This window comes from Gossypium arboreum, chromosome 10 (genome assembly GCF_025698485.1).
Source record: "Gossypium arboreum isolate Shixiya-1 chromosome 10, ASM2569848v2, whole genome shotgun sequence".
Taxonomy (NCBI): domain Eukaryota; kingdom Viridiplantae; phylum Streptophyta; class Magnoliopsida; order Malvales; family Malvaceae; genus Gossypium; species Gossypium arboreum.
The window spans coordinates 294,225-318,378 of record NC_069079.1 but is presented as its reverse complement, the minus strand read 5'-3'; the positions used below and the strand labels follow the sequence as shown (position 1 = coordinate 318,378).

Here is a 24,154-nt window from a genome sequence, read left to right as displayed (position 1 = left end):
CATGTTTGATGGGGACATTGCAAAATTCAATGAAGTAGACCGAGTTCTTTGTCTATGCCCCACTTGTGCATATCCAAGTGAAACGAGTTAATACGTTGATCCGTCGAGTTGAGTGACTTGAGTTAATGTTTGCCGCTCCTACCTATCGTAGATATATGAAAATTGGATTCTCGGGTTAATATAGTCTTTAGTACCTAATTTTATATTCAATATTTAATTTAGTACCTATTTTATCTCAATTTGGTACTTGAATTTGGCCTTGATGCTTAAATTGGTGCCTGAGTTTTTCTAATTTGATACTTGAATTTGACTTTAATATTCAATTTGGCACATAAGCTTTTTAAGTATCTATGTTTTTTTTTACTAAAGGACATGTATCAAATATTCAATAGTCCACTTAATGTTATTTGGTCTAGGTACCAAATTAAATGTTAAATAAACTCAGATACCAAATTGGAACATAAAAAAAATTAGATACCATTTCGAGTATCGAAACAAACTCACGTGCCAAATGATTTATTAACTTTATAAAAAATTATCTTTAAAGAATGAGTTAATTGTATCAAACATCCTAACCTAGGACCCTCGTTCTAAATTGGTCATTTAAAACATCCCAATTACATTGTCAAATTATTAATGTTATATCAATAAAGTTCTTTAATTATTAAAATAATTTAGACTTCATATATTGATTTTGAAGTTTCCAAAGTTTTATAGAAACTATTGTTCACTCTCTTTTTTCGATATTTATTTTAAGTATTAATTTTAAACATTATGTGATAACATTTTACTTTTCTTTAAAATTTTCATTTTAAATTATGTTATAAATGATTTTATGTGTCATTTATGGTTAAATTAACAGCTTCAAAAATAAAAGGACTTAATTGATATAATATCAATAGTTTAAAAATATAATTAAAATATTTTAAAGTTTTTGAACTATTTTAGAATAAAGGTTATAGTTTGTGATGCCTGGTGCAATTAACTTTTAAAGAATTATTTCAAATTTTTTAAAAAGAATTGAATTTAAACCATGACCAGAAACCATCATTTTCATTATTTATTCATTTTTTTCAACCATTTCGATGAAAGAAATCGAAATTTGAACTTACGAAACCGAAAATTTAAAAACAACTATAAAAAAAATCGAATCTCCTTTCGTAAGAAATTCACAGAAAAAGAGTGAATTCAGATCTAAATCTAGGGTTTCTGTTTCCCTCGGTTTATATATTAGTATAAGCTTCGATCTCTTTGGTTTTTGTTTAAGGGAATCGAAGAAAAATGGAGGCGATCGAAGAATTGTCGGAGCTTTCGGAAGCGATGAGACAAGCGGCTGCTGTGCTCGCCGATGAAGACGTGGACGAGACCTCATCGTCGTCATCTAAACGCCCCTCTACTTTCCTAAACGTCGTAGCTTTGGGCAATGTCGTATGTTCTTTTTTTATTCGATCAGTTATTTTTTAGCTTTTGAAGTTATCTGTTGGATCTGCTCGATTTTCTATTTCATTTAGCTGCTAAAGATTGGAAATCTTTTGGCTGCTTTGGATGCTGACGGAGAAATGAAAGCCAGCTAAATGCTAATTTTCTTTATGGAAAATTCTATTATTGGGTTGAATTAATGTAATTGTTTTAGGATGCTATAGTTGTAAATCGGTTATGCATATTGGGTTGCTAATGTTGATATGGTTGAGAAAAGCTAGATTTATTGGGGAAATGTGAGAGCAACACGATGGCTAACATTGTATTTATTTTTCCTGAAGGTGCCTTTTTATGCTTTGCCGTTCAAAGCTGAGGAGATTTTTTAGTCGCTAATTTCTTATTGATTAATTTGACTGCTCATTTGAATTGCTTTTAAATACTCATTCTATAACAGTTATCAGATCTTTAGGCGTGTTGATTTGAATATGAAATACACCTTTTCTTACCTGCTGCATTTCTATGTTTTAAAGTTGCTAGTAGTTTTTTGGTTGTGACCTAGTCAGCACCCTTGTTTTCATCATTCGTTAGTTATTTCAGCACCCTTGTTATCTGAGGGGGGCATGATTAATTAATCATGCATGCATTTTTCCATGTTAAATTTGTGTTTAGTTGATCTCAGAGGTAGCTTATTGAATAAAAACTTCCTAAAAATGGAAGAAGCAACTAGTTTGTGTTGCAATAAGCATGATCTTGTCTTATCATGATTCATGAGATGTTGAAATCTTCTATTTTACTCATTTCTCTTTCAAACTTTAATTTCCTTTTCTTTTTTCTGGATGTACCAAATAGGGGGCTGGTAAATCTGCTGTCTTGAACAGTCTGATTGGACATCCTCTTCTGGTATGTTATATTGCTTTTAGGCTTTTGCATTTTGTTGAAAATTCTTATTTTCACAGGACTTTGCTTATCATAATTATTGACAGCCAACTGGTGAAAATGGTGCCACTAGAGCTCCCATCAGCATTGATTTGGCTAGGGATAGTTCTTTAAGCACTAAATCAATCATCTTGCAAATTGACAATAAATCTCAACAGGTTTCAGCAAGTAAGGCCTCCTTCATTATTTTGGTTGCTTCTTTTTCATTAATGATGTTGCTTGTTTGCACCTGGAAAAAATGCACTGTTCTTCCCCATGCACCTTGGATATGGTCTTCAGTGCTCTCTGACTGCCGGTCATCTTTTGAATTGGTGCACCTTAGGTGCACTTCGGCATTCTCTGCAGGATAGGTTAAGCAAAGGTGCATCAGGCAGGAGTCGTGATGAAATATATCTGAAGCTTCGTACCAGCACAGGTCAGCCTTGATGTTGTTGAATTGTATTATTGATTTGACGTGGTGTCGGAATAGGTATAAATAAAAATCTTTCTATCAGAGGCTCATTGAATTTTGATTTTCATATGATGTTTTGAAGATTGTTTTTCTTTTCAAATAATATATTAGATGAGCTCGTGCTTTTTATATACTAGGATGCCTTCTTAGAACTAAATTTATCGTCAATGGCTGGATTGTTTACAATTACCTAGGAATTTTAATCAGAGACTTGACAATAATTATTTGAATGGGAATATTTTTTATCCATGAAGATTAATCTTTGAAAAGAAAATATTTCTTTTGTTTGGAAGAAAAGCAATGGTAAATGTCCTCCTCTGTCTTGAAACCAAATAGGACAAACATGTTTCATGAATGATCTTAACGTTTCACTTCCCCTTGCCTCCTTTTCTCATGTGAGCATGCTTAAGATACATTCGTTTATGCGCGTGTGTCTATATATGTGCATGTGCAATAAAAATATTCTTTTTCATTTTATAATTTTTTAACAGTTTTTCCTCCTTGTTCCCTAACACAGCCCCGCCATTGAAGTTGATAGATTTACCTGGACTTGAGCAAAGAATTGTGGATGAATCATTGGTGAGTGGCCGAATGCTATTTCATCTTGGTTTTAAATTTAAACAGCTGGACATTCTGATGTGTTAATTGTTTCTTGGTTCTTTATTTTATTGGCCAGTTTTTGAGATGCTTTGTTTGGTTGGTTATCTGACAATTTCTCTGGCTTTTCCCTCAGCTTCGTGAATATGTTGAACATAATGATGCTATTTTGCTCGTTATTGTACCTGCTGCTCAGGCACCAGAAATTTCATCGTCTAGAGCCCTCAGACTTGCAAAGGAATATGACTCAGAAGGTGTGAATTTTTGGTGCTTGCATATTCAAATTAATCTTTTTTCCGGGCCAAAAATGATAAAAAATTACTTTCCATTGTTAATTTTCCGGATTCCTAATATTTTACTGTATTTTAATTGATGATAGGTACCAGAACTGTTGGCATTATTAGCAAAATTGATCAAGCTGCTTCAGACTCTAAAGCCCTTGCAGCAGTTCAGGCTCTCTTGTTAAATCAGGGGCCGCCTAAAACTTCTGATATTCCATGGGTTGCTCTAATCGGTCAGTCTGTTTCTATAGCTTCAACTCAATCTGGAAGTGCTTCATCTGACAATTCTTTAGAAACTGCCTGGAGAGCGGAAAGTGAAAGTCTAAAATCTATTTTGACTGGAGCCCCTCAAAACAAGCTTGGGAGAGTAGCTTTGGTAGATGTCCTTGCTGGCCAGATACGTAACCGAATCAAACTCAGGCTTCCAAATCTACTTTCTGGGTACTTTCTTTTCCCCCCTTCCCTTTGCTCCATTGTTACTGTTTATGCAAGTAAGGATGTAAACTAAATTGCTACAGTTTTTTGGTTAATGCATTATCCTTTCTATTACTGCCTGCCTACAAAGTAGAAATGTTAGTTTAGTAAACCCTAGTTTGCTGCTGAATTGCTCTTGTTTCAACTCCCAAGGTTTAATGAGAGAGTTTCCAAAGACACATTAAAAGTTTTTGCTTTCTGAATTTGTGTAAACATATATTTGCCTCTAAGTCACACATTGTATGTAAAAGCTCTTGGTTTTAGTATAAAATATGTGTACTACCTCTAATCAAGCTAAGCTTAGTATGATATTAAATTGGGAATTGTTATGAGTTTGACTGTTCCAAAAGCTTGAGAGGCACAGTTGGCAAGTGAATTATATCAATGTTAAGGTTCTCTATTTTATTATTAGATATCAAATATATGTGAGGTTGATAGTATCACACTAAACCACACATCTGGCATCTTTGCAGCCTCAGTTGAGACAATTCTTTGTTTTTGGTTAGTATCATTTTCAATTTGGATCCATAAATGTTTCCCTTTTTGTAAAGATACCATTTCTTTGCATTGTAATTGATAGAATCCTTTTTCTCAAAACATGAGTTTGGTTGCACTGAGCGGTTCAAACTATACTTGGTTTTAAACATATGCATCATTGAAATAGTCCATATTCTCATACCATTTTTTAGGTTTGTTAGTTTTCCTTTCTTGACATGTCAGGCTTCAAGGGAAGTCTCAAATAATCCAGGATGAATTAGTAAGGCTTGGTGAACAAATGGTTACTACTGCTGAAGGCACGAGAGCTGTTGCTTTGGAGCTGTGTCGGGAATTCGAGGACAAATTTCTGCAACACATAACGGGTGGTGAAGTGAGTTACTTCTTTTTCAAGTGAAGTGCTCATCACTGGGCAATAAAGGGCTAAAGAAATGTCTGCACGAATTTTAAAAAAAAAAAAAAAAACTATCATAGACAGATCTTTGCAGTGTTTATTTTGTCTTTCTCTGTGTCCTCCTCTACTTGTTTTAATCCTCCCTTCCCCCATATTTTTCAGGGAAATGGTTGGAAAATTGTTTCTAGCTTCGAGGGAAGCTTTCCGAACAGGATTAAACAGCTCCCTTTGGACAGACATTTTGACATGAACAATGTCAAAAGGGTAGGTTCTATTATCAATCTGCATTCAATTTTTGTGCTTTCTTAAGCTGCTATGTACTGGTTGGGTTCCTTTTAATGTCATATTGATACTTCTCTCAGATTGTCCTAGAAGCAGATGGTTATCAACCCTATCTAATATCTCCAGAGAAGGGTTTAAGATCTTTGATAAAAGGTGTCTTGGAGCTAGCAAAAGAGCCATCTCGTTTATGTGTTGATGAGGTACATCTACATTGTGGCTCCATACCTTTTCTTCCATGAAAAAGTTTATTCTTTATGGTTGTTTCCTGTTTGTTGCATTGTTGGGAGTATAAAAGCTTTTATGTTTTCTGCATCTATTTCTAAATGTTGTACGAGTGTTTGCACAAGTTCCTGCTATTAATTTGATAAGTGAGGAAATGATGTTTTGTTCTATTGATGTTTCGGGGCATATACCCTAGCAAAGTAATTATGAAGGTAGGGTGCCAATAACCTAATTTGCCATGTATTAGTTTGATGATTATTTTGTTAAAAAGTTATCTAGTTGTTAATACAGTGACTTGGCTCTGTTTTAATGTCAGTTTAGCAATATCCTTGAAGCTTAAATTGATTGGAAATACATAAAATTGTCTACTATGCTATACATCTCACTGTAATAATTACAAGGCTGTTGTGGGAACTTTCTGCTGTTTTAGACAATGGTTATTGAAATGTTTCAAGTTATAGCCCCTGAAAGATAATCTTGCATGCGATATTCATTTCAATGTGTTTTTTCTCTGTTTTCTATTCCTTTTATTGCTTGCCCAAACAGGTTCATCGTGTGTTGTTGGATATAGTTTCTGCTGCTGCAAATGCTACACCTGGTCTTGGGAGATATGCTCCTTTCAAGAGAGAGGTAATGATGCATTGCTGCTGTTCATAGATGCTTTCTGGATGTTAAGTTTAGACTAATGGATTTCATTAAAAATAAATTGACCAGGTTGTGGCAATTGCTAGTGCTGCACTTGATGGTTTTAGAACTGAAGCACGAAAGATGGTAGTTGCATTAGTGGACATGGAGCGTGCATTTGTTCCCCCTCAGCATTTCATTCGTCTGGTGCAGAGGCGGTATGTTGAGATAATTTTTCTTTTTCATCTATGTATTGTAGCTTTCCAGTTTTGTTCTTCAATGATTTAAGCAAAATTTCCTTTTTTCTTTCTTTCAATTTATTTGTCCATTACTTTTGAATAGAATGGAGAGACAACGACGGGAAGAAGAGGTGAAGAATCGGTCCTCCAAGAAGGCATCTGATGCGGAGCAGTCAATTCTAAATCGAGTTTGGACTTTGCTAAGCGGCTTTGATAGATATTTCATAATATTAAGCTTTTTGGTGACTACATTTCTCCAACAGACTGATTGTTTCTTCATTTTCCTTTTAGGCATCTAGTCCTCAAACCGGTGGACAACAACAATCTGAAGGAAAATTTGAAGGAAACTTGAAATCACTGAAGGATAAATTCAGTAAGAAAGAAAAAGATGTACCACCGGCACCGCCAGAGGGATCGGCCCTAAAGACTGCTGGACCTGGTGGAGAGATAACAGCAGGTTAGTATCAAACTGAGCTTCTGGAAATTATATTTATGAAATTTCTTGTTTAATCCATTATCTGGAGTCATTGCCTTGAGATTCTTCCCTTTCCTATGATGCCATTCCTAAATCATATGCCTATAGATTGAGTTGTCTGATTAGAAGAAAGTATTTATGCTTGTGGAAATGTCAAATTGAAAGCAGTGGTCTGCTAAATAATGAACATGTTGCTGACTTGATGTCTCTCTCAGGAGCAAAGCCACAATATGTTAGCAAGGGCTCTTCACCCTCCTGAAATTCCCAAAACAAGCAGGTTTTAGTTTGAATCTATGGAACTTTATGTCGATTTTGTAAAATTGCTTGCCCTGATGACAGGCAGGGATCTTTTTGAAATTCTAGAAATATTTAAGGTCATGACTTTAACAATGGGTACAAAACACATAGCATGCAAAGATCTTCATTTTCTATAGCACATGTACTAGTCTTTACAACCTGTCAATAGTTCCAGTCGTGAAATGTTCTAACTTCACAGCTCCCTATCTCGTTCCCTCCCTCTCATGTATAAGCTGCAGTGAACATGTATGCATTCACTCCTTAAGCTATGATTGGTAGGAAGGATGAAAAGGAGTAAGGATGCTACAAAGTAAGAAATCTGGGAATTTTAACCGTTGGTTTAACAAGTTTTCCATCCTTTTTGCCAAGTAAAGCGTTAGTTTTCTTCCTCAGAAACTGTTAGGACTTCTGTGGCTTAGCTGGTAAGATAAGTTGAAAAAGTTAGGAGGGAAAAGGCAAGTATTTGAAGTCTTTTCATATGCAAATACTATGCAATTTTGATTACAACTATTTGTTTGTCAGTTATTGAGCATATTTTGGATTAGCATCAATTGTATTTTGTATGTGCAGGTTTTTTACTGAAGAAAAGTGGAAAAACCAATGGGTGGAGTAGGCGATGGTTTGTTTTAAATGAGAAAACTGGCAAGGTTATTGTTTTGTTCCTGTACTGGTTTTGGTTGTATCTATCTTTGCATGCGTGTCTATAGTTGATGATCCATGTTATTTTCTCTTTGTTCAAGTATGTTGCTTAACAGCAATCTTTGCTGCAGCTTGGTTACACAAAAAAACAAGAGGAAAGGCATTTTCGCGGTGTCATCACATTGGAGGTATGAATTGAACGTCCATTTCTTCTGATTCCTGGATTCAAGTTGGTCATTTGATTGAAGCTATAAATCTTAAGCCTTAGGGTATGTTTGGATGGGGTAACTTCAATTCAATCAATGTTTTCAAAGGTCAGGATAGTGAATTTAATTGCCTGGATAAATTTAAGAGAGAGGTTCCAAATCTAGGAGGAATTTCAAGAATGGATTTGAGGTGAATAAAATATTTGTCATTCTAATTTTGGTAACTTTGGAGTTCACATTCCTGTTTCGAACATAAATTCCAAATGTCCTTTTCTATTAGACTGCCCAAAATATTCTTAATGCATACTTTAACTAAATTACTCATTTATTTTGGTAATATTGGGTGGAGAATCCCTAATCCCCTTCTTGGGCAATCTTAAGGGTTCAGTCACATTCACTTGGGTTATTTAAGATTTTTCTCCTGAGTGGTCCCCACAAGGGTGTTGATAAAGGAAGGGAACTTCTCTCCTTACCAATTGGAGAGCTAAAATTGAATAATAATACATCGGTCTTAAAAAGAAAAGAACTAGAGAGTTGTGTGTGAGAGAGAATTTTGATCTTGATTTGTATATTGAAATCCTAATATTTCTGATTGTGACTACAGAATTGTTAGCTTTTATGTTTATCTGATTTATTGATGTAATCTCAATAACAGTGTCCATATTGAAATAGATAGGATTTGAATTCTGTGTTTCCCTCTGTTTTATTTTTTAGTTTCGTGTTATTGGGCTTTTGTTTCAGTATTTGGGCTGTGTACCGCTTAGGTTTTGGATTACTGTGTTATTGGGCTTAGGTTATATCCAATTCAGATTTTTTAAGTGTGCTGATCATGTTAATTTTCATTCTTATTCTGATTGGGGATATTCTCATTATATCCCATCTGGGAATAAGCTATTCCACGTATATTCCGCTTAAAATTATCCCGGTTCAGGGTTATTAGTGTCCGGTTCATGTATTTTAAGAGTATGAACCGGGACACTTGTCGACCTTATTCCAACTGAAGGATATCCTATTCCAGGGATATCCCGGTTCGGGATATCCCATCCCGGTTACGCCGGTTCGGGATATCCCATTCCGCATATTCTAATCCCTATTTTTTGAATTGTTTAAATGTTTGGAAAGGAGCAATAATTAAATAATACATTAAATAGCTTCCAACGTCTCTCTAAATTCTTGATGAGAGACGTTTCTTTCTCCTTTAAGTTGTGTCTCCTTTTTCTCCCTTTATTTTTATTTTTCCTTCTTTTTCTCTTGTTTTCTTTATTTTCTCTTCCTCTCTTTTTTTACTACGCCTATTCTATCTGGGTCTCTTTCCAATTTTTTACTGTCAATTCTTTTCTAGCTTTTGTGTAACCATATGCCAGAAAAACACACTCGCTACAGCAGGAAGAGAGTTTTCATGAGAGGGAGAAACTCTCTGCCGTTTCTGGTTTTTTTTGTGATATTGAAATCCCCTTTTTCATCGGATAGTGATTGCAGGTCATCTACATTTGTGGCTACTTTACTAATTATTTGATCATCAGGAATGCAACATCGAGGAAGTTGCCGATGATGAAGGTGGCTCATCCAAAAGTTCCAAGGATAAGAAGTCATCGGAAAAGGAACCCAGTCTTGTTTTCAAGATAACGAGCAGGATTCCGTATAAGACAGTCTTGAAAGGTTTTGACTTAAATTGATTTTGTTTTTCTTACACCAAGTTGCATGCCGATTATATGCTTCAATTTTGTTTTTGCAGCTCATAGTGCTGTTGTCTTAAAGGCTGAGAGCCTTGCAGATAAGATTGAGTGGTTAGAAAAGTTAAAAAATGTTGTTGAATCTAAAGGAGGTCAAGTGAAGGTTGAATCTGCTGCCCCTCCCATGAGTCAAAGTCTTTCTGATGGTTCTCTTGTGAGTTATTCTTTAGTTCCAATCGGTTTCTTTTATCTTGTACTTGTGCTGTTATTATGTTTGGGTTGCTTGCGATGTTCGGTACTTCTTTATTGATTCTTAAGGCATTTTGATTTAGGTTGTTTTTGCTAATTTGATTTGATCAAATTTTAGCTATGAATCAATCTTTTATCGACTTGCATATCTTTCTGTCAGGAAAAGTAAACATTCAAATGGTGAATTTTTTTTCTTTTGGGTACTGTCAAAAGGAAAATTTAAAAGATATAATCACCTAGAATATTTTTAGCACAATAGAAAATATTGTTCCTTTTCCTATCATTAATCTTTTTCTCCTTTTTACAAGCAATTAATGAACTGTTTTGAAAAGAATTCGAGAGGGTGGCCAATGTGCTCTGCTAAACCGGCACAAAGCTGGGATGTGGATCATCTGTTAAAATCTTGATTGTCAAGCACACCTCTTCAACATTACACATGTTTCCCTTGCAGGATACGATGGCAAGAAAACCTGCTGATCCTGAAGAAGAGCTTCGATGGATGTCCCAAGAAGTGCGTGGTTATGTTGAAGCTGTTCTTAACAGCCTTGCTGCCAATGTTCCGAAGGTCAGTTTATTCTCCTGAATGACCCTTTCTATTTATTTTGATATATCATTTCTAATCATCATTGTTTTAAGCAGGCTGTCATTCTTTGCCAAGTGGAAAAAGCAAAAGAAGACATGCTTATTCAGTTATATAGCTCCGTTAGGTCAGTACTATTTATTTTCCCTAGTTTGCAAGGAGTGAAAAAGCACCCTTTTTTGTAAAAAACTATGCCTTTTAAGAATTTCATGACGGTTGTATCAAAGACATGCCATTGACATCCATGCATGGTTGTTGAAAGTTATTCTCGATCTTTTTATCTATTACTTTTTTGTGTATATATTTTTATGGTTTATTGTTGTTTCAGTCTTCTTTGGGGGAATAACTTTACTCTCTCATGCTTTGGTGATCAGTACCATAAGCAATCCTAGGATTGAAGAATTGCTCATGGAGGACCAAAATGTAAAGCGCAGGAGGGAGCGTTACCAGAAACAGTCCTCTCTTCTTTTGAAACTTACAAGGCAACTTAGTGTCCATGACAATCGAGCTGCTGCTGCCTCCAGCTGGTCTAACGGCAGGACAGCAGGTATATTTTTCGTGATTCTATTTGCATAATCAAATGGCATTTCCACATACATGGTTGCATGCATGTTATTAATATAATGTGCCTTTTGCATTCCTTGTATTTGGTATAATTGATCTATGTTACTTGTACTCGGGATGAGACTCGGAAACAGTTATGTGCCTAGTTTGGGTATGTCTAAGATCATCTTAGCTTTTCAATACATCTGGAGGAAGGGTTTTTTGGGGAAAAAATGAAGAGTGAGGGCAACATATAATTTGACACGGATTTATAATTTACCCATAGCATGCTTGTTTTGTATTATAGTGATTTTATTTTAGGTTCAAATATGCCACTCTTCCCAAATTTGGAATTTAGTTCCTCTGAGTGAGTTATTTTTTAATTCAAGATGTGGCACCAACAAACTGAATGAAAAAATTATAAAAGTATTTATAATTGGACATGGATTTTGAAATTTGAAAAATGGAGGAATTAAATTTTAAATTTGGGAAGAGTATAGGGATTGATAGCATATTTTAAGCTTTAGTTTACTCGTCTTTCTTGAACAATTATGGTTTTTTTCTCCCTTTTTTATACTAGATGTGGAAAGCAGTCCACGGACAAGTGGAGCTTCATCGGGGGATGACTGGAGGTCTGCATTTGATGCTGCTGCAAATGGACCTGCAGGCTCTGGTAGACATGGTTCAAATGGTCATAGTCGACGGTATAGTGACCCAGCACAGAATGGTGATGAGGTTCTGGGTTCAGGTTCAAGCTCCAGCAGCCGTAGGACACCGACTAGGTTGCCACCAGCACCACCACAGTCTGGTTCTTACAGATACTAGATAAGAACTTTTATAAGTCGCTTCCATTCATGCATTCATCTTTGCTGCGCATTTTGATCTTTGTCGTCGAGCATTTCTCGAGCTTAGATTATTTCGAGTAGCATTTGTAGAGTTTTTAGTTTTAACATTGTTGTTGGAAAAAGATTGGGTTGAAAAAGAAAAGAAAATTCTCGTTTCTTGTGTAAAATTGTGGTTGGAAAAAGTTAAAATATCTAAAAAATAATATATATATCATGAGTAAGCTTTTACTCAGTATACTAAAAATTTATGATATTATAAGTTTTAAATAAAATGTGAAAATACATCTAAACTAAATTATATGTTATTATCTATAAATAATAGCTATACTATCATAAAATCTGTGTTTGGGTTTAGTTGTAAAATATTATTTTATTAAATTTCATTTAGCAATTTATATCTATAGAGTTAATTTGGAAAGGAGCAAATTCTAATTTCTGTTATATTTATGTGGTTGATACATTTTCCTAACAAATTTCTTTTAACGAATTTTAACTCATCTTACAAAATGTATATATTTAGAGTTGAATAATAGGCAAATTTGCCACTTATTTAATATATTTTCCATTTCTCCTTTTACAATTCATTTCAATAAAAATATATAATTTCTAGTCCAAGGCCAAGCCCATACGCATGGTTTGTCCTACTTGATTAATCTCATTTACTTAATAAAAAAGATTCATTGATTTTTTCTGAACAAAGTTCCCAAGTAACATGAATTAAACTCTTTGCTGATGCCCAAGAGTTTTTGTTTTAGAACCAAACTAGAATAACTCACAAACATAGATGTCTAGTTAACATCTCTAATTACATTAACATTAATTATTCTACTACCACGTAAAATAAACAGTCTAAATTTGCATACAAATTTCTCACAATCCCTTTCAATGTTATTATGTACAATGGCTTTTCAATTAAACTTCCAGCAACTCACCGTTAGTGTATGCCCTCCTTAAAGGGACCAGATTCATGAAATAGTTTCATAACAAGGTCAACCTGCAAATTGAAGTCAATTAACTTCCAACTCAATATCAACACGTGGGTAAAAGTATTATGAAAGACTTTGTACTAGGAGTCATTTTGCATTTTGCACCCTCTATTAAAACAATAAGCAAATGGGTAAAAGTGCTATGTATTTTTAATAAAAAACACTAATTTGCTCTTTGATTAATATAATTTACTCATTTTTTTGAGTAAAAAGGACAAAATGCAATCTGATTCTTAGTATGGGGGCCTTCATAATAAGTCTGTAGTATTTCATGTATTTGGAGGAATTTTAAAGGTAACATCGAGTATTTTTTACATACCTGATTTGATTCTCGAACCAGAAATTCCCCTATGGCCTGCTCGAAACCTTCATCGATAAAGTAATGACAGCTATAAGTCGGCACCGGCAAATAGCCTCGCTGAATCTTATGCTCACCCTGAGCTCCAGCCTCTACTGTGCTTAGATTCAACTCGATAGCCGCTTCGATTGCCTGTGTAGAAAAACAAAATCTTAATATACTAATGAACCATGTTAATCATAATATGTCCCACACAGGAGTGTTCAATGTGTTCTAAGTTTTTTCATTTATTAGCGAGTCTTCGGAAGGTCATATCTTGTTCGAATGGATACTTAAAAGTAAAATGAAAAGTCAAAACAACATAGCTAATTAATTCCGATTAACTCCTCTAGTTTACCTAGTTTCTCTCTAATTCTATTTACCTATCTCCTTTGTTCCGCATCACCAGCATCAGTAACTTACAGTCAAATTATGCTATTAGACCCTGTACTTTGAGTAAATTATAGATTTAGTACTTGTACTTTAATTTAGTCATTTTTAGTCCCTGTACTTTTAGAGTTTTAAAATTTAGTTCTGACCAAATGTCAACTATTAAATTCATTAAAGTTAAGTAGTATCATTTTCAAAATTAGATATGTTAAAACATATTATCGTATGTGGAATGACATATCAGCTTGCCATCTCCACATATTACTCACAAGAAAACCAGTTAATATATTTAATTGCTATCGTTTACATTAAGACTAAAATTTAGAAATCCAAAAAATATAACAACTAAGAATGATCTAGTTGAAAAATATGGACTAAATCTCTAACTTTACACATAATACAGGACTAACAGTAGACTTTAACCAAACAGATTTAATTGCTACTGTTTGGTCAAGACTAAATTTTCAAAATTCAAAAAGTATAGGGACTAAAATTGATTGAATTAAAGTACATATACAAAATCCACAACTTAAGCAAAGTACATGGTCTAATAGCAGAATTTGACCGACATTTTTCATGGTTTGTAGTTCTGAGAGTGCAATTCATGTTTGAGATAATTCAATACTAATAAAAGAACCGTTTTCCTTAATTTTTTAAGGAGTTTTTGAGATCCGAACCTGATAATAACATGCTTCAAAATGCAAGCTCGGATAATAGACTTGAGGGTCACATCCCCATAAGCGTCCATATATAGTATCGCCTCCAATGAGATTCAGAGCTCCTGCAACAAGCTCGTCCCCTTTTTCGGCAACTACGAGTAACACATCATCTCCCATCTTTGATCCCATTTCGTGAAAGAACTCTCTTGTTAGGTATGGACTGCCCCACCTATAAAAATTGAGAGTACGCTTCATGCATCTTACAGAGAAAGAAATCTGATATATGTTCATCAAAAGAGTCTAGATCTATGTTATAACTCTTTATTTTATAGTATCCGTGTCCTACACATTTTCAGTTAGACATGAGTATGGGACATGACTTTCTTAGAACTTCCCAAATATATGAAAAAACTTAGAAACAATTGAGCATACTCGTGTTGGATATGGGTACCCGTATCAAACACAGGATTCGGAGTAACATAGAGGTAGAGTTACTAAAAGTTACATAGAAGTCAAAAGAACGTTTCAAGATAAGAATTAACTTATTATCAGTAGTATTGCGGTAGAACTTGTAGAAGGAATCCCAGTGATTGGCCTGTTAAGATAGCAATTAAAAAAGTAAGTAATACTTTTTACGGTTTCTTGCTGAATAATTGTAGTGAAAGCAGTGAAGCCCATTATGTTTGTAGAAACAAAATATTTGATATAATCTGCTCAAAAGATATTAATCACGTTACCTTTCAACCCCAAACAGCTTGAAAGGGTAAAGCAAAAAAAAAAAAAAAACATAACCCCATTAATTCGAGCCTATGAACTAGTATGCAACTAAGTGCAAATACTGTGTATAAGGCGCATGCACATAGCACATGTGCATAAAACAACTTAAACCAGGTTATTTGCAAGAAAATACCATGTTTTACTTTGTTTCATTCAATGATATTCAGCATATACATTGACATAAGGATACAAATACCCATGTTACTCCAACTCTTCATTTTCTGAAGTATCTGTCTCCAGCATCCATATATACATATGTTTCGGACATAAGAATTGGGCTGCAATCCTCCAAATGTATAGGAAATTATAAATAAAATTGAGCATACTCGTGTTAGATATATACCCCACCCAACAGTCATCCTTGAGTCTGAGTAACATAAGTCCTAACCACAATGCAAACTTAAAAGTGCCAGTTTCTTTTGCAATGCAACCAGCATTTTTCATTGATCCACATGGAGGGCTCAGCAAAACTATGGAACATGCTCAAGGGTATGTCCAAGGGTATATCACATGTATGATCGAAGAAATAGTTAAGTATCAGCATATATGTTTGGAAATATAACAGTGCTATCTACCTTAATTTCATAACCTCTGAGCCGTTTCATTGTCAAATCCTGAGCAGGAATCTGCAAACAGAAAAATCACTAAGATAAAATCAATCTCGCAAAAGCAATGTCCTTGAATGCAGGAACTACCTAAGCAGGATATCATATGTTTCCAACAAAGACAGAGAACCTACTTATTAAAGCCAAATAGACAATAAACAAACAAAAAAATGTGCCTATAATTTTGAATTTGTTCTATGACATTATAACTGAAAATTTTTACTTTTAAGAGTTTCAAAGATCTAGAACTAAATTATTTCTTACGAGTTACAAAAGCAAAGTCATCCAGAGCTCTTACACGTGGTCTAAGTGGTGCTATGCTACTCCAACTTGAATGTGAATATCAGATTTTTCTAAGTTTTTCCATATATTTGGAGGATCCTTGAAGGTCATATACTCATATCGCTCTACCAATATGTCAGACATGAGTACTTTTTAAAAAATAAAAAGTTGGAACAACATGGATGTGGTGTATAGTACAACCCTAAATTCAGTTAACATAGCAGCAAACTCAGTTATAACTACAGATAATATTAAAATAATCAAGAGTATTCATTCAAGCACTAACTCAAGATTTGATGCAAGATCTCATATTTCAGATTTAAGTAAATAGTTATTAAGTAGGGCTATATGAAAAAGATGCAGACCTTTTTGCGCTCTTGACGGATATTTTTCCTTTTACTTTGCTTCATATCCATCAAGAACTCGTCAAAACTGGGGCATGAAGAAAGAATTTACAGTGTTTTAATTTATACATTAATATGAAAGAAAAGAAATAATTTCTGTCAATAGAAAGACATTAGGTAATAAATGTAACAAAAGCAAACTTCTACTTTACAATTTTCATACCAAACAAATACAACAAATACCATATCATGGATTTTCTCTATAAGATAATGCATTGTCAGGCCCTATTTGGCATGTTTCTGGCTTTATATTTTGACTACCTCTTTAGAAACAAGGAGAGTTAAAGATCAATTGCTTTCATTTCTTCCCGTGATTGAAATGTTGTTATTTATAAGCACAAAAACCAGCCAATTACACCAGTAGAATTGATGCCAAGATTTCAGCTTTAAATCAAATATAGAACAAGTTGGCATAGACTATAGCTGTTAACCGTGTACCAAACTAAAAGCCAATGATTTATCATAACCTAGAAACAGTTCGGGCAGCGTTAACCTTTTATAGTTGCGATTCTTCCAGTGGTATTGCATTCCAATCCTCTGTAGGAATCCTCTATCCTTCAGTTTGTACCATTCGGCTTCAGATGGGAAAGTAATATGCAGAGAGGAAACCTGAGACTGTCAGAAGAAAAAAAATTGTATTAACTTGGCAGCAAAAATAGAATTTACAAACAAGATCTTTATTCTTGGGGTTGAAACATAATATAAGTCATGGTGAAAAAGTTAATTCGTTGCTTAAATTGCCATAGAGAACAAAAGCAAATGGGTTGGAAAAGTAGGCCAGATATTGAGATATGCTCTAGATTGCTTTAGCCAGCATTGGTTGTCTTGTTCCTGCAGATCTCTTCCTGGTATAATTCTTCACTCATTAATAGAATTTAACCGCTTTTTTAAATCTTGTTCCCTATTCTCATTTCCGATGGTAGGGTCAGTAAAAGGCATTTGCTAAATGAAGTTGGTATTCCCTATTTGCATTGGCTCTTTCGGTTCTTCGGAAATGTGAGATAGATTTTCCTTATTTTAGGCAATCAGTAGCTTCAGAAAACTAATGTAATATCTCCTAACCATTCTTAACATAGAGCTCTTCTACATCCACTCCAACATAATATCAAGATCTGGTATGACACAATGAACATGGCGTTTCTTAGAATTAAAACGGTCACATTGATGTCTATCACATTAACAAGGCCATATTTTAACCAACCAGCCCCACTAAAATCCCATAAAACCCGTGATCAACTGATAAGATAATGCATTCAACATCAAATAATTTGATTCATACATTACCTTGGCTGTCAGATCCTTCAGAGCAGTGACGATAACGTCAAAAACTTGATCCTTGAATGATGTATTCCGTACTAGAATCCTAGGACCAGTCACTGGAGTGAAAGGCACACAACACTGGAACTTTGGGTAATATCTTGCTCCAAAACTATAATATGCATCTGCCCAAGAATGATCGAAAACAAATTCACCATAGGAATGACTGCAAAACCAAAGTATAAGAGATGAGAAAATAGCAAACCGACAAAGCGGTTAAACAAAAGATTTTGAGAAACATAGTGAAGAAACTGCAAGAGAATTTTCAGCATGGAGAACAGAATAATAGATGCTAAACCTTTTAAGATAGAGAGGAGCAACACCTAAAATATTTTCAGATTCATCCTTAGCAATGATATGGCTCGGCATCCATCCTGTTTCCTGAAAATTAATTTTCAAATAAACATTTCAGATATTTCGGAAAATTCAGAATTAAGGTTATATATGTGCATGAACTTAAGTCAAGCTGCATATCTTGCATATATAAAAACAATTTTTTGGTGAAAAGTTACAATGCTAAATCTGGCCAACATTAAGCATGTACTGAGCTGTGATTCCTAACCTTCACTGCGCAACCTGTCTCTTCCAAGCTTGAAAGGAAACCATGAGTAAGAAATGGATTGAACTTTTCAGGACCGGTAGCATCCAGAGTGCAAGAATCCCATTCATGTGAGGAAACGTCCAGAATTGAGGAAATAATCGATACCGATACCTTCTTGCCTTTTGTCGGGTTCTCTTTAATTTCCTGGAGCGAGAAATAATGAGTTAACATTAGGTGCAGTAACAACCTATATTGCCATAACTCTTCACATTTCTAAAAGTATCCATGTCCGACATAGATATGACATATGAGATAAGACCCTCCAAAGATCCTTCATATACAGGGGAAAACTTACAAAAGAAAAAACATACACATGTCGGACACATGCTTGAATTTAACACACCCGAGCTGAAGTAACATAGGTAGCTGCTTAATACAGCCAGATAATTCCAATAGATGTAGTTTATACAAGATCATGAGATAAGAACACCTCTGTTTCTGACCCTGTCAAAGTGAAATCCCCCAAAGAAGAATCCACAGGGTGATGCTTCACAGACTTCTTAGATCCCCAAAACAGTGCAGTGATTCTAGATGCCTGCGTCGAGATTTCGATGCTTTGCAGAGATACTGGCTTCCCCTACAATTTCAATTTCCAAATCCACAAGAATCAATTCATCAGTACACATAATGTGCCACTGAAGGAAATGGCGGGTAAAAAATAAAGTTAGGAAAAAGAAAATAAGGGACTAATCATCATCAAATTCAAACTTAATGAAGTAAATAATTAATGGGTAAGGAACAAAATATCATCAAATTCAAACATAACAATAGTATAATGAAAAAAGTATTTTCCTACCAGACTTTCCAAATATAGAATAGAATAGAAACAATTATTGTTATTAGCTTTTCGCTAAGCCGTAAAGAAATGATTAAATAAAGAAAGAAGGAGAATTTGAACAGACAAAGTTGGAAGGAAATTGGCCGATGAATGGGGAAGGCTTGCAGTAGCTGAGTGCTGCCGCCATAGCCACACTCTCCGCGCAATGCAATGCTCGCCATTTTCACTTCAAAATATCCATCAATTTATTTTTCATATTTTCAAATAAATAAGGCTAATTTATTGACACGTGGACCTATCTTTTATTTATGTTTTGCATTGCCTTTAACTAACTCCTCCTGTATGTGCATCATGATCGTGCGATGATAAAATAGTAATATTTTAAAATAAAAATATTTTTTATTATTTATTTTGATTCAGAGCCAACCGTACAAATTTGTGAACAGGTCTATTGAAATTATTTGAAAAAAAATGATGATAAGAACTATGTGATTTATTTTAAATGTTTTAATTCTAATATTACAAATTTACAAACTTTTTTTTGTAAAATTTTAATATTAGAATTCATCAAAATTCAAAATTATAGAAAAAATATTTAAATTAAAACAGAGGCAAAATAAAATTTGAGTTTAAGTTTGAAACTTAACCAATAAATATTAAAATTATATTCATGTGTATTATCATATATTCAGAAATCACTAATAACATTATCAAATTAGCACAATTTTTCATTAGATATTACATACATAAATAATTATAATAATCTAATATAAAAATAAATGTATTTATTTTTTAAATATATATAATTGAATAAATTAAAATTTCTAGTATATATATAGACGATAATACAATTTTCATATGTATAATTATCCCAAATAAAAGTTCATGTAACAAATTACATATTAAAGCGAGTTTATATATAAATTTGATTTTATCTCATTAATTAAATAAAAAGACTTTGTTTGGTATTTACTATATAATCAATTATCTATAACCATTAACAAAACCTTTTTTGAGTTGGTGTCACCGTTAATCGAGTCACCAACTCGGTTAAAAAGTCACGAAAATATCTTTCCGTTATTAAAATGAGTAATATTATTTAAGAGTATTTTAATATTTCACTTCCGTTATTAAAATAAGTAATATTATTCGAGGGTATTATAATCTTCTCACTTTAAACAAAATTATTATTTTAATCTTTTCATTTTAAAAAACCAGAATAAATAATATTATTCGAGTTTAATCTTTTACTTTAAAAAACCAAAAAGATGTCCATAGTAAATTTGGAACCACAACAATTATATTAATAAAACTGTTAATTTACCACTCAATCAAAATTTTATTTTAATATTTTTATACATTTTAATTTTATTATAAACATCTTTAGTAAACAATTTAATCTAATTTTTATTTTAACAATATATATATTTAATGTATTATTATTAATTAGTTTAAAATTATAATTTAATTGTTTATTGTATATTATTTTTAAATAGATATTTAAATTCTAAATTTTATGATTTCCATGCACATATGATGATCTATATTATATTTATTCAAATAATTTTATAAAACTATTAAAACACTTGCGGGAAATGATGACAATGGTATGCTAAAATTTTAAAATTAGTTCGGAAAAGCAAAGTAACACGCTAGATAATACAAACTATGCTTTCCCTCCTGGAATATAAAAATATGGGTTTCTTTCGATAACTGGCATTCCAAAACAAGGTTCTTTCAATAACTGTACCATAGGTACAGAAGTAATATAGTCAATGACACAATTATATGGGCTTCTTTCAATAACTAGCATTCCAAAACAAGGTTCTCTAGTGCAAGAGATAAATTTCATAGCCCTATGATAAAACAATAATAAGTAAATTAACAAGATCTAGAAAAGTATCAGAATTCGACATAATATTTTATCATACAATCATCCGTACCCCAGGTAACAAGCTTCAAAGTTACGAAAAAGTTCGATACAAATTGATCTTCGATGTACCGGCAAATACTAAATGAGTTGTTGCAAGTAAACTCTTATAATTTTCGGCCAAAAAAAGACCTTACAATGTCTACGTAATATAAAAACTTGATGCTAATGAATAATGAGACATGCGGCTAGAGAAATGGGACGGATATAAAATGATACAATTTGTTCATTTGCAATGCAAGGGAATTCGTGATTTGATTGTTCAAAGGCCTTTATCACAACTACGAGATAGCGGCAGCTATATTTTCATCAAACGGTGAGGGACGCCCCATTGTCTGCTGCAGTAAGATTGAGTATCATTGTAGCTGCCTTCAAAGACCTGTCTTCCAATGAGTTGAATTAAAAGACCAGTTTTCCGAAAACTATTTGAATTTATGGGTTGTTGATGAATTTAAAACGAAGAGGAACATATGTGAGGATCCTCCTTTCTCTATGACTCCAGAATATAATAAAATTGGCATTACGGAAAAAATGCAGAACTACATAAACCAAGGAAAAAACATATTAACTCTTACTAAAAAAAAATTACCATGTATCAGGTGTCTGATATCCTGAGGCTGAATTTCCGAAGCAAGATTGAAGCATCTCGGTATTTATCACACCAGGACTAAGTGCTACAACAGCAAATCCATCAGGCATCTCCTTTGCTACTGCTCTGCTTAAACCTTCAACAGCCCATTTTGATGCACAGTATGGTGCAACCTGTTGAGATACAAGGATGTTCCGAATTTCATTCAATAATTTCAAGAACAGAACGGAACTTAAAAGAACGAAATATGATCCCTACTAAGGATAGTAGTAGATCAAATATCTACATTTTTTGTAATATATGAATCATTGTAACTACTTTAAAATCCAAATTAAATAATATTATCCTCCAAATATCTGAATCTGCCAAAATATCCGATTTTAGCAAGTCAAAAAATTTTAAAAAGTAAAGTAGATAACCAATTTGTATATCAGAATCTGTCATCCACAAAAACAAAATGGATTCAGAAAGAGGATTCAATATCCTATCAACAAAAGTAAAGCAGATTCAAATATAGGATTCATCAAGATATCCAAATCCACTATATGTATAAGTAACGTAGATTCAGAAAATAAATATCCGAAGGTTAATATTTGCATCCGCTTCGAATTCACTACAAAGAGTACTATCATATCTAAATACACAATATCTAGATTTGCAAAAAGCAGATAAGATATCTACAAATACTAGAATCAATACAATCCAAATGCCATCCCTACTCCTCAACTTGGCAGCCATGACAGGCAACGGCCATAAGGAGTTAAAAAAAGAACCCATGTCCTCTGAAGCTAGACTTTTTCATGCTTCCCTCTAAAAGCTTTAGAAAAACATTCAACTACCTATAAATTCATTTTTGTTGTTTACGACAATGGTTTCTTCATTTCATGTAAACAACTATGAATATTTGTTCAGCTATGCCCTGGATGATTTCCTGTATTAAACATGACATTCAAAAAGGAACAATTCAAGATGTACAAAAATGTGTAGAAGATGGAAATCACGAATTTACCAAAGCAGCACCAGATCGTCCCCATCCAGAAGACATATTAACAATAATCCCTCGACTTTTTGGAAGCATCAACGGGATAAAATGGCGTAACACATTTGCAATCCCTTTTACATTAGTATCAATCACAGTATCGAACTCTTCAACCGGAACCTCCCAAATTCTATTGTTCTTATTGATTGTACCTGCATTGTTTACTGCAAATACCTTATAATGTTAGTAAAGACCAAAGAGGTGAAACTATAGGAATTTAAGCTCAATGAAATGCCCTAAAGCTATATAGGTAGTACGCATTATAGTTCCAGATAAAGAAACAGCTACAAAGCTAATCGAGAAAATTCAAAATTGTTTGGTTTTAAATTTTGTTCGGTTAATAGCATTCAATTACCGATTATGTCAGGTACAAACTTCTTTTCCATCATCACTCGAGCCAGCTCCTTAACGCTGTTATCTGACCTCTGCAAATCCAAAAAAAGAGCGCGAAATCATATCAGTAATGAAAATCTGAGAACTGCCAAAAAAAAAAGAAGATACAGAAATGAATCGAAGAACAACGGGACGTACCACATCGACTTTGAGGAGGAGGTGACGGTCAGGCGACGAGAGCTCCGATTGGAGGGAATTGAGTTTTTCTTGGGCGCGGGAACAACCGATTACGGTGTGGCCTCTCTTGGAAAGCTCGACAGCTAAAGCTCTACCAAGCCCTTTGCTCACTCCGGTTATCAACACCGTCTTAGCTGCAGCAGCGGCAGCCACTGCCGCCGTGTTCGAAGCGCTAAACGACGCCGCTGTCATTCTTCACTCGTTTTTTTTCTCCTTTTCTCTCCAGAGAAAATAATAATTAAAAAACTAAAAAACAAGTAAAACATACGAGCAAAACGGCCAAATGTCCATTCTATCCTTTTCTAAGAAGTCTCGAGAATTTTGTGTCTTTAATAAGTTTAATTGGGATTTTCCTTTTTCTGCCAAAAGAAAATGTTATTTATTATAATTGAATTTAAAAATAGTATGAAAATTAAGTTGATTTTTATTAAATATGAGAGTACCTTAATTTTAGTTTGTATCTGACTTTAAAAGTAAAATTCGATTAAGCTCAAATTAAAATTTTCAAACATTAATTACAAATTGACCGTGATTAAAGTTTTCGCCTACAACTCAAATGAAATAAATTTAAACTTTATCCTCCCTTCATATTTATACTGCATTATAAAAAATTTTATTGTTATTCAGGGATTTCGATTATTTGATTATTGTTTTCAATAGATTGTTTTGTTTGTTAACTTCAAAATTAGTTAATTATTTTACAAGTATTATTTTGTTATATTTTTAAAAAAAATAATCTAGTAAAATTTGTTAATGGAAAAGCTAGAAAACTTAGGCAGCCATCAAAATACCTATCACCCTTAAATTAGCTCCATACTTTGATTCGGTTTTATAAAATTTGTTCTTTTTTTTTTCAGTTGTTACTAAAATACATTTAATTCAAGTTAAAAATTATAATATATACAATCGGATCTTATTTTATTTTTTATTTACTTTAAAAACAATTTTTAATCCATAGTAATCAGGTGG

The 24,154-nt window shown here is 33.5% G+C and overlaps 3 protein-coding genes across 3 annotated transcripts; 1 reads left to right on the top strand and 2 right to left on the bottom strand.

The window, feature by feature from the left end:
• Positions 1–1,025: 1,025 nt before the first annotated feature.
• On the top strand, positions 1,026–12,088 carry LOC108489343 (dynamin-2B). Its single transcript, XM_017793822.2, has 22 exons — positions 1,026–1,428; positions 2,269–2,319; positions 2,403–2,523; positions 2,678–2,770; positions 3,324–3,385; positions 3,540–3,657; positions 3,783–4,125; positions 4,879–5,026; positions 5,210–5,311; positions 5,410–5,529; positions 6,098–6,181; positions 6,266–6,393; positions 6,518–6,602; positions 6,706–6,871; positions 7,757–7,833; positions 7,957–8,013; positions 9,555–9,690; positions 9,767–9,918; positions 10,405–10,518; positions 10,593–10,660; positions 10,908–11,080; positions 11,657–12,088. Exons 1-22 carry the CDS (start codon positions 1,282–1,284, stop codon positions 11,899–11,901), a joined length of 2,790 nt encoding a protein of 929 aa, XP_017649311.1. The 5' UTR covers positions 1,026–1,281; the 3' UTR covers positions 11,902–12,088.
• A 491-nt stretch (positions 12,089–12,579) lies between these two features.
• Positions 12,580–19,330, bottom strand: LOC108487276 (uncharacterized). The gene is made up of 12 exons (XM_017791574.2): positions 19,182–19,330; positions 18,710–18,856; positions 18,241–18,423; positions 17,977–18,059; positions 17,646–17,844; positions 16,855–16,976; positions 16,323–16,389; positions 15,646–15,696; positions 14,836–14,888; positions 14,312–14,522; positions 13,227–13,397; positions 12,580–12,915 (listed from the first exon to the last, which is right to left on the bottom strand). Exons 1-12 carry the CDS (start codon positions 19,242–19,244, stop codon positions 12,856–12,858), a joined length of 1,410 nt encoding a protein of 469 aa, XP_017647063.1. The 5' UTR covers positions 19,245–19,330; the 3' UTR covers positions 12,580–12,855.
• Positions 19,331–20,957: 1,627 nt separating this feature from the next.
• LOC108487360 (NADPH-dependent pterin aldehyde reductase) lies at positions 20,958–23,529 on the bottom strand. Its single transcript, XM_017791681.2, has 5 exons — positions 23,147–23,529; positions 22,971–23,040; positions 22,586–22,779; positions 21,577–21,749; positions 20,958–21,366 (listed from the first exon to the last, which is right to left on the bottom strand). Exons 1-5 carry the CDS (start codon positions 23,375–23,377, stop codon positions 21,297–21,299), a joined length of 738 nt encoding a protein of 245 aa, XP_017647170.1. The 5' UTR covers positions 23,378–23,529; the 3' UTR covers positions 20,958–21,296.
• Positions 23,530–24,154: the final 625 nt, after the last annotated feature.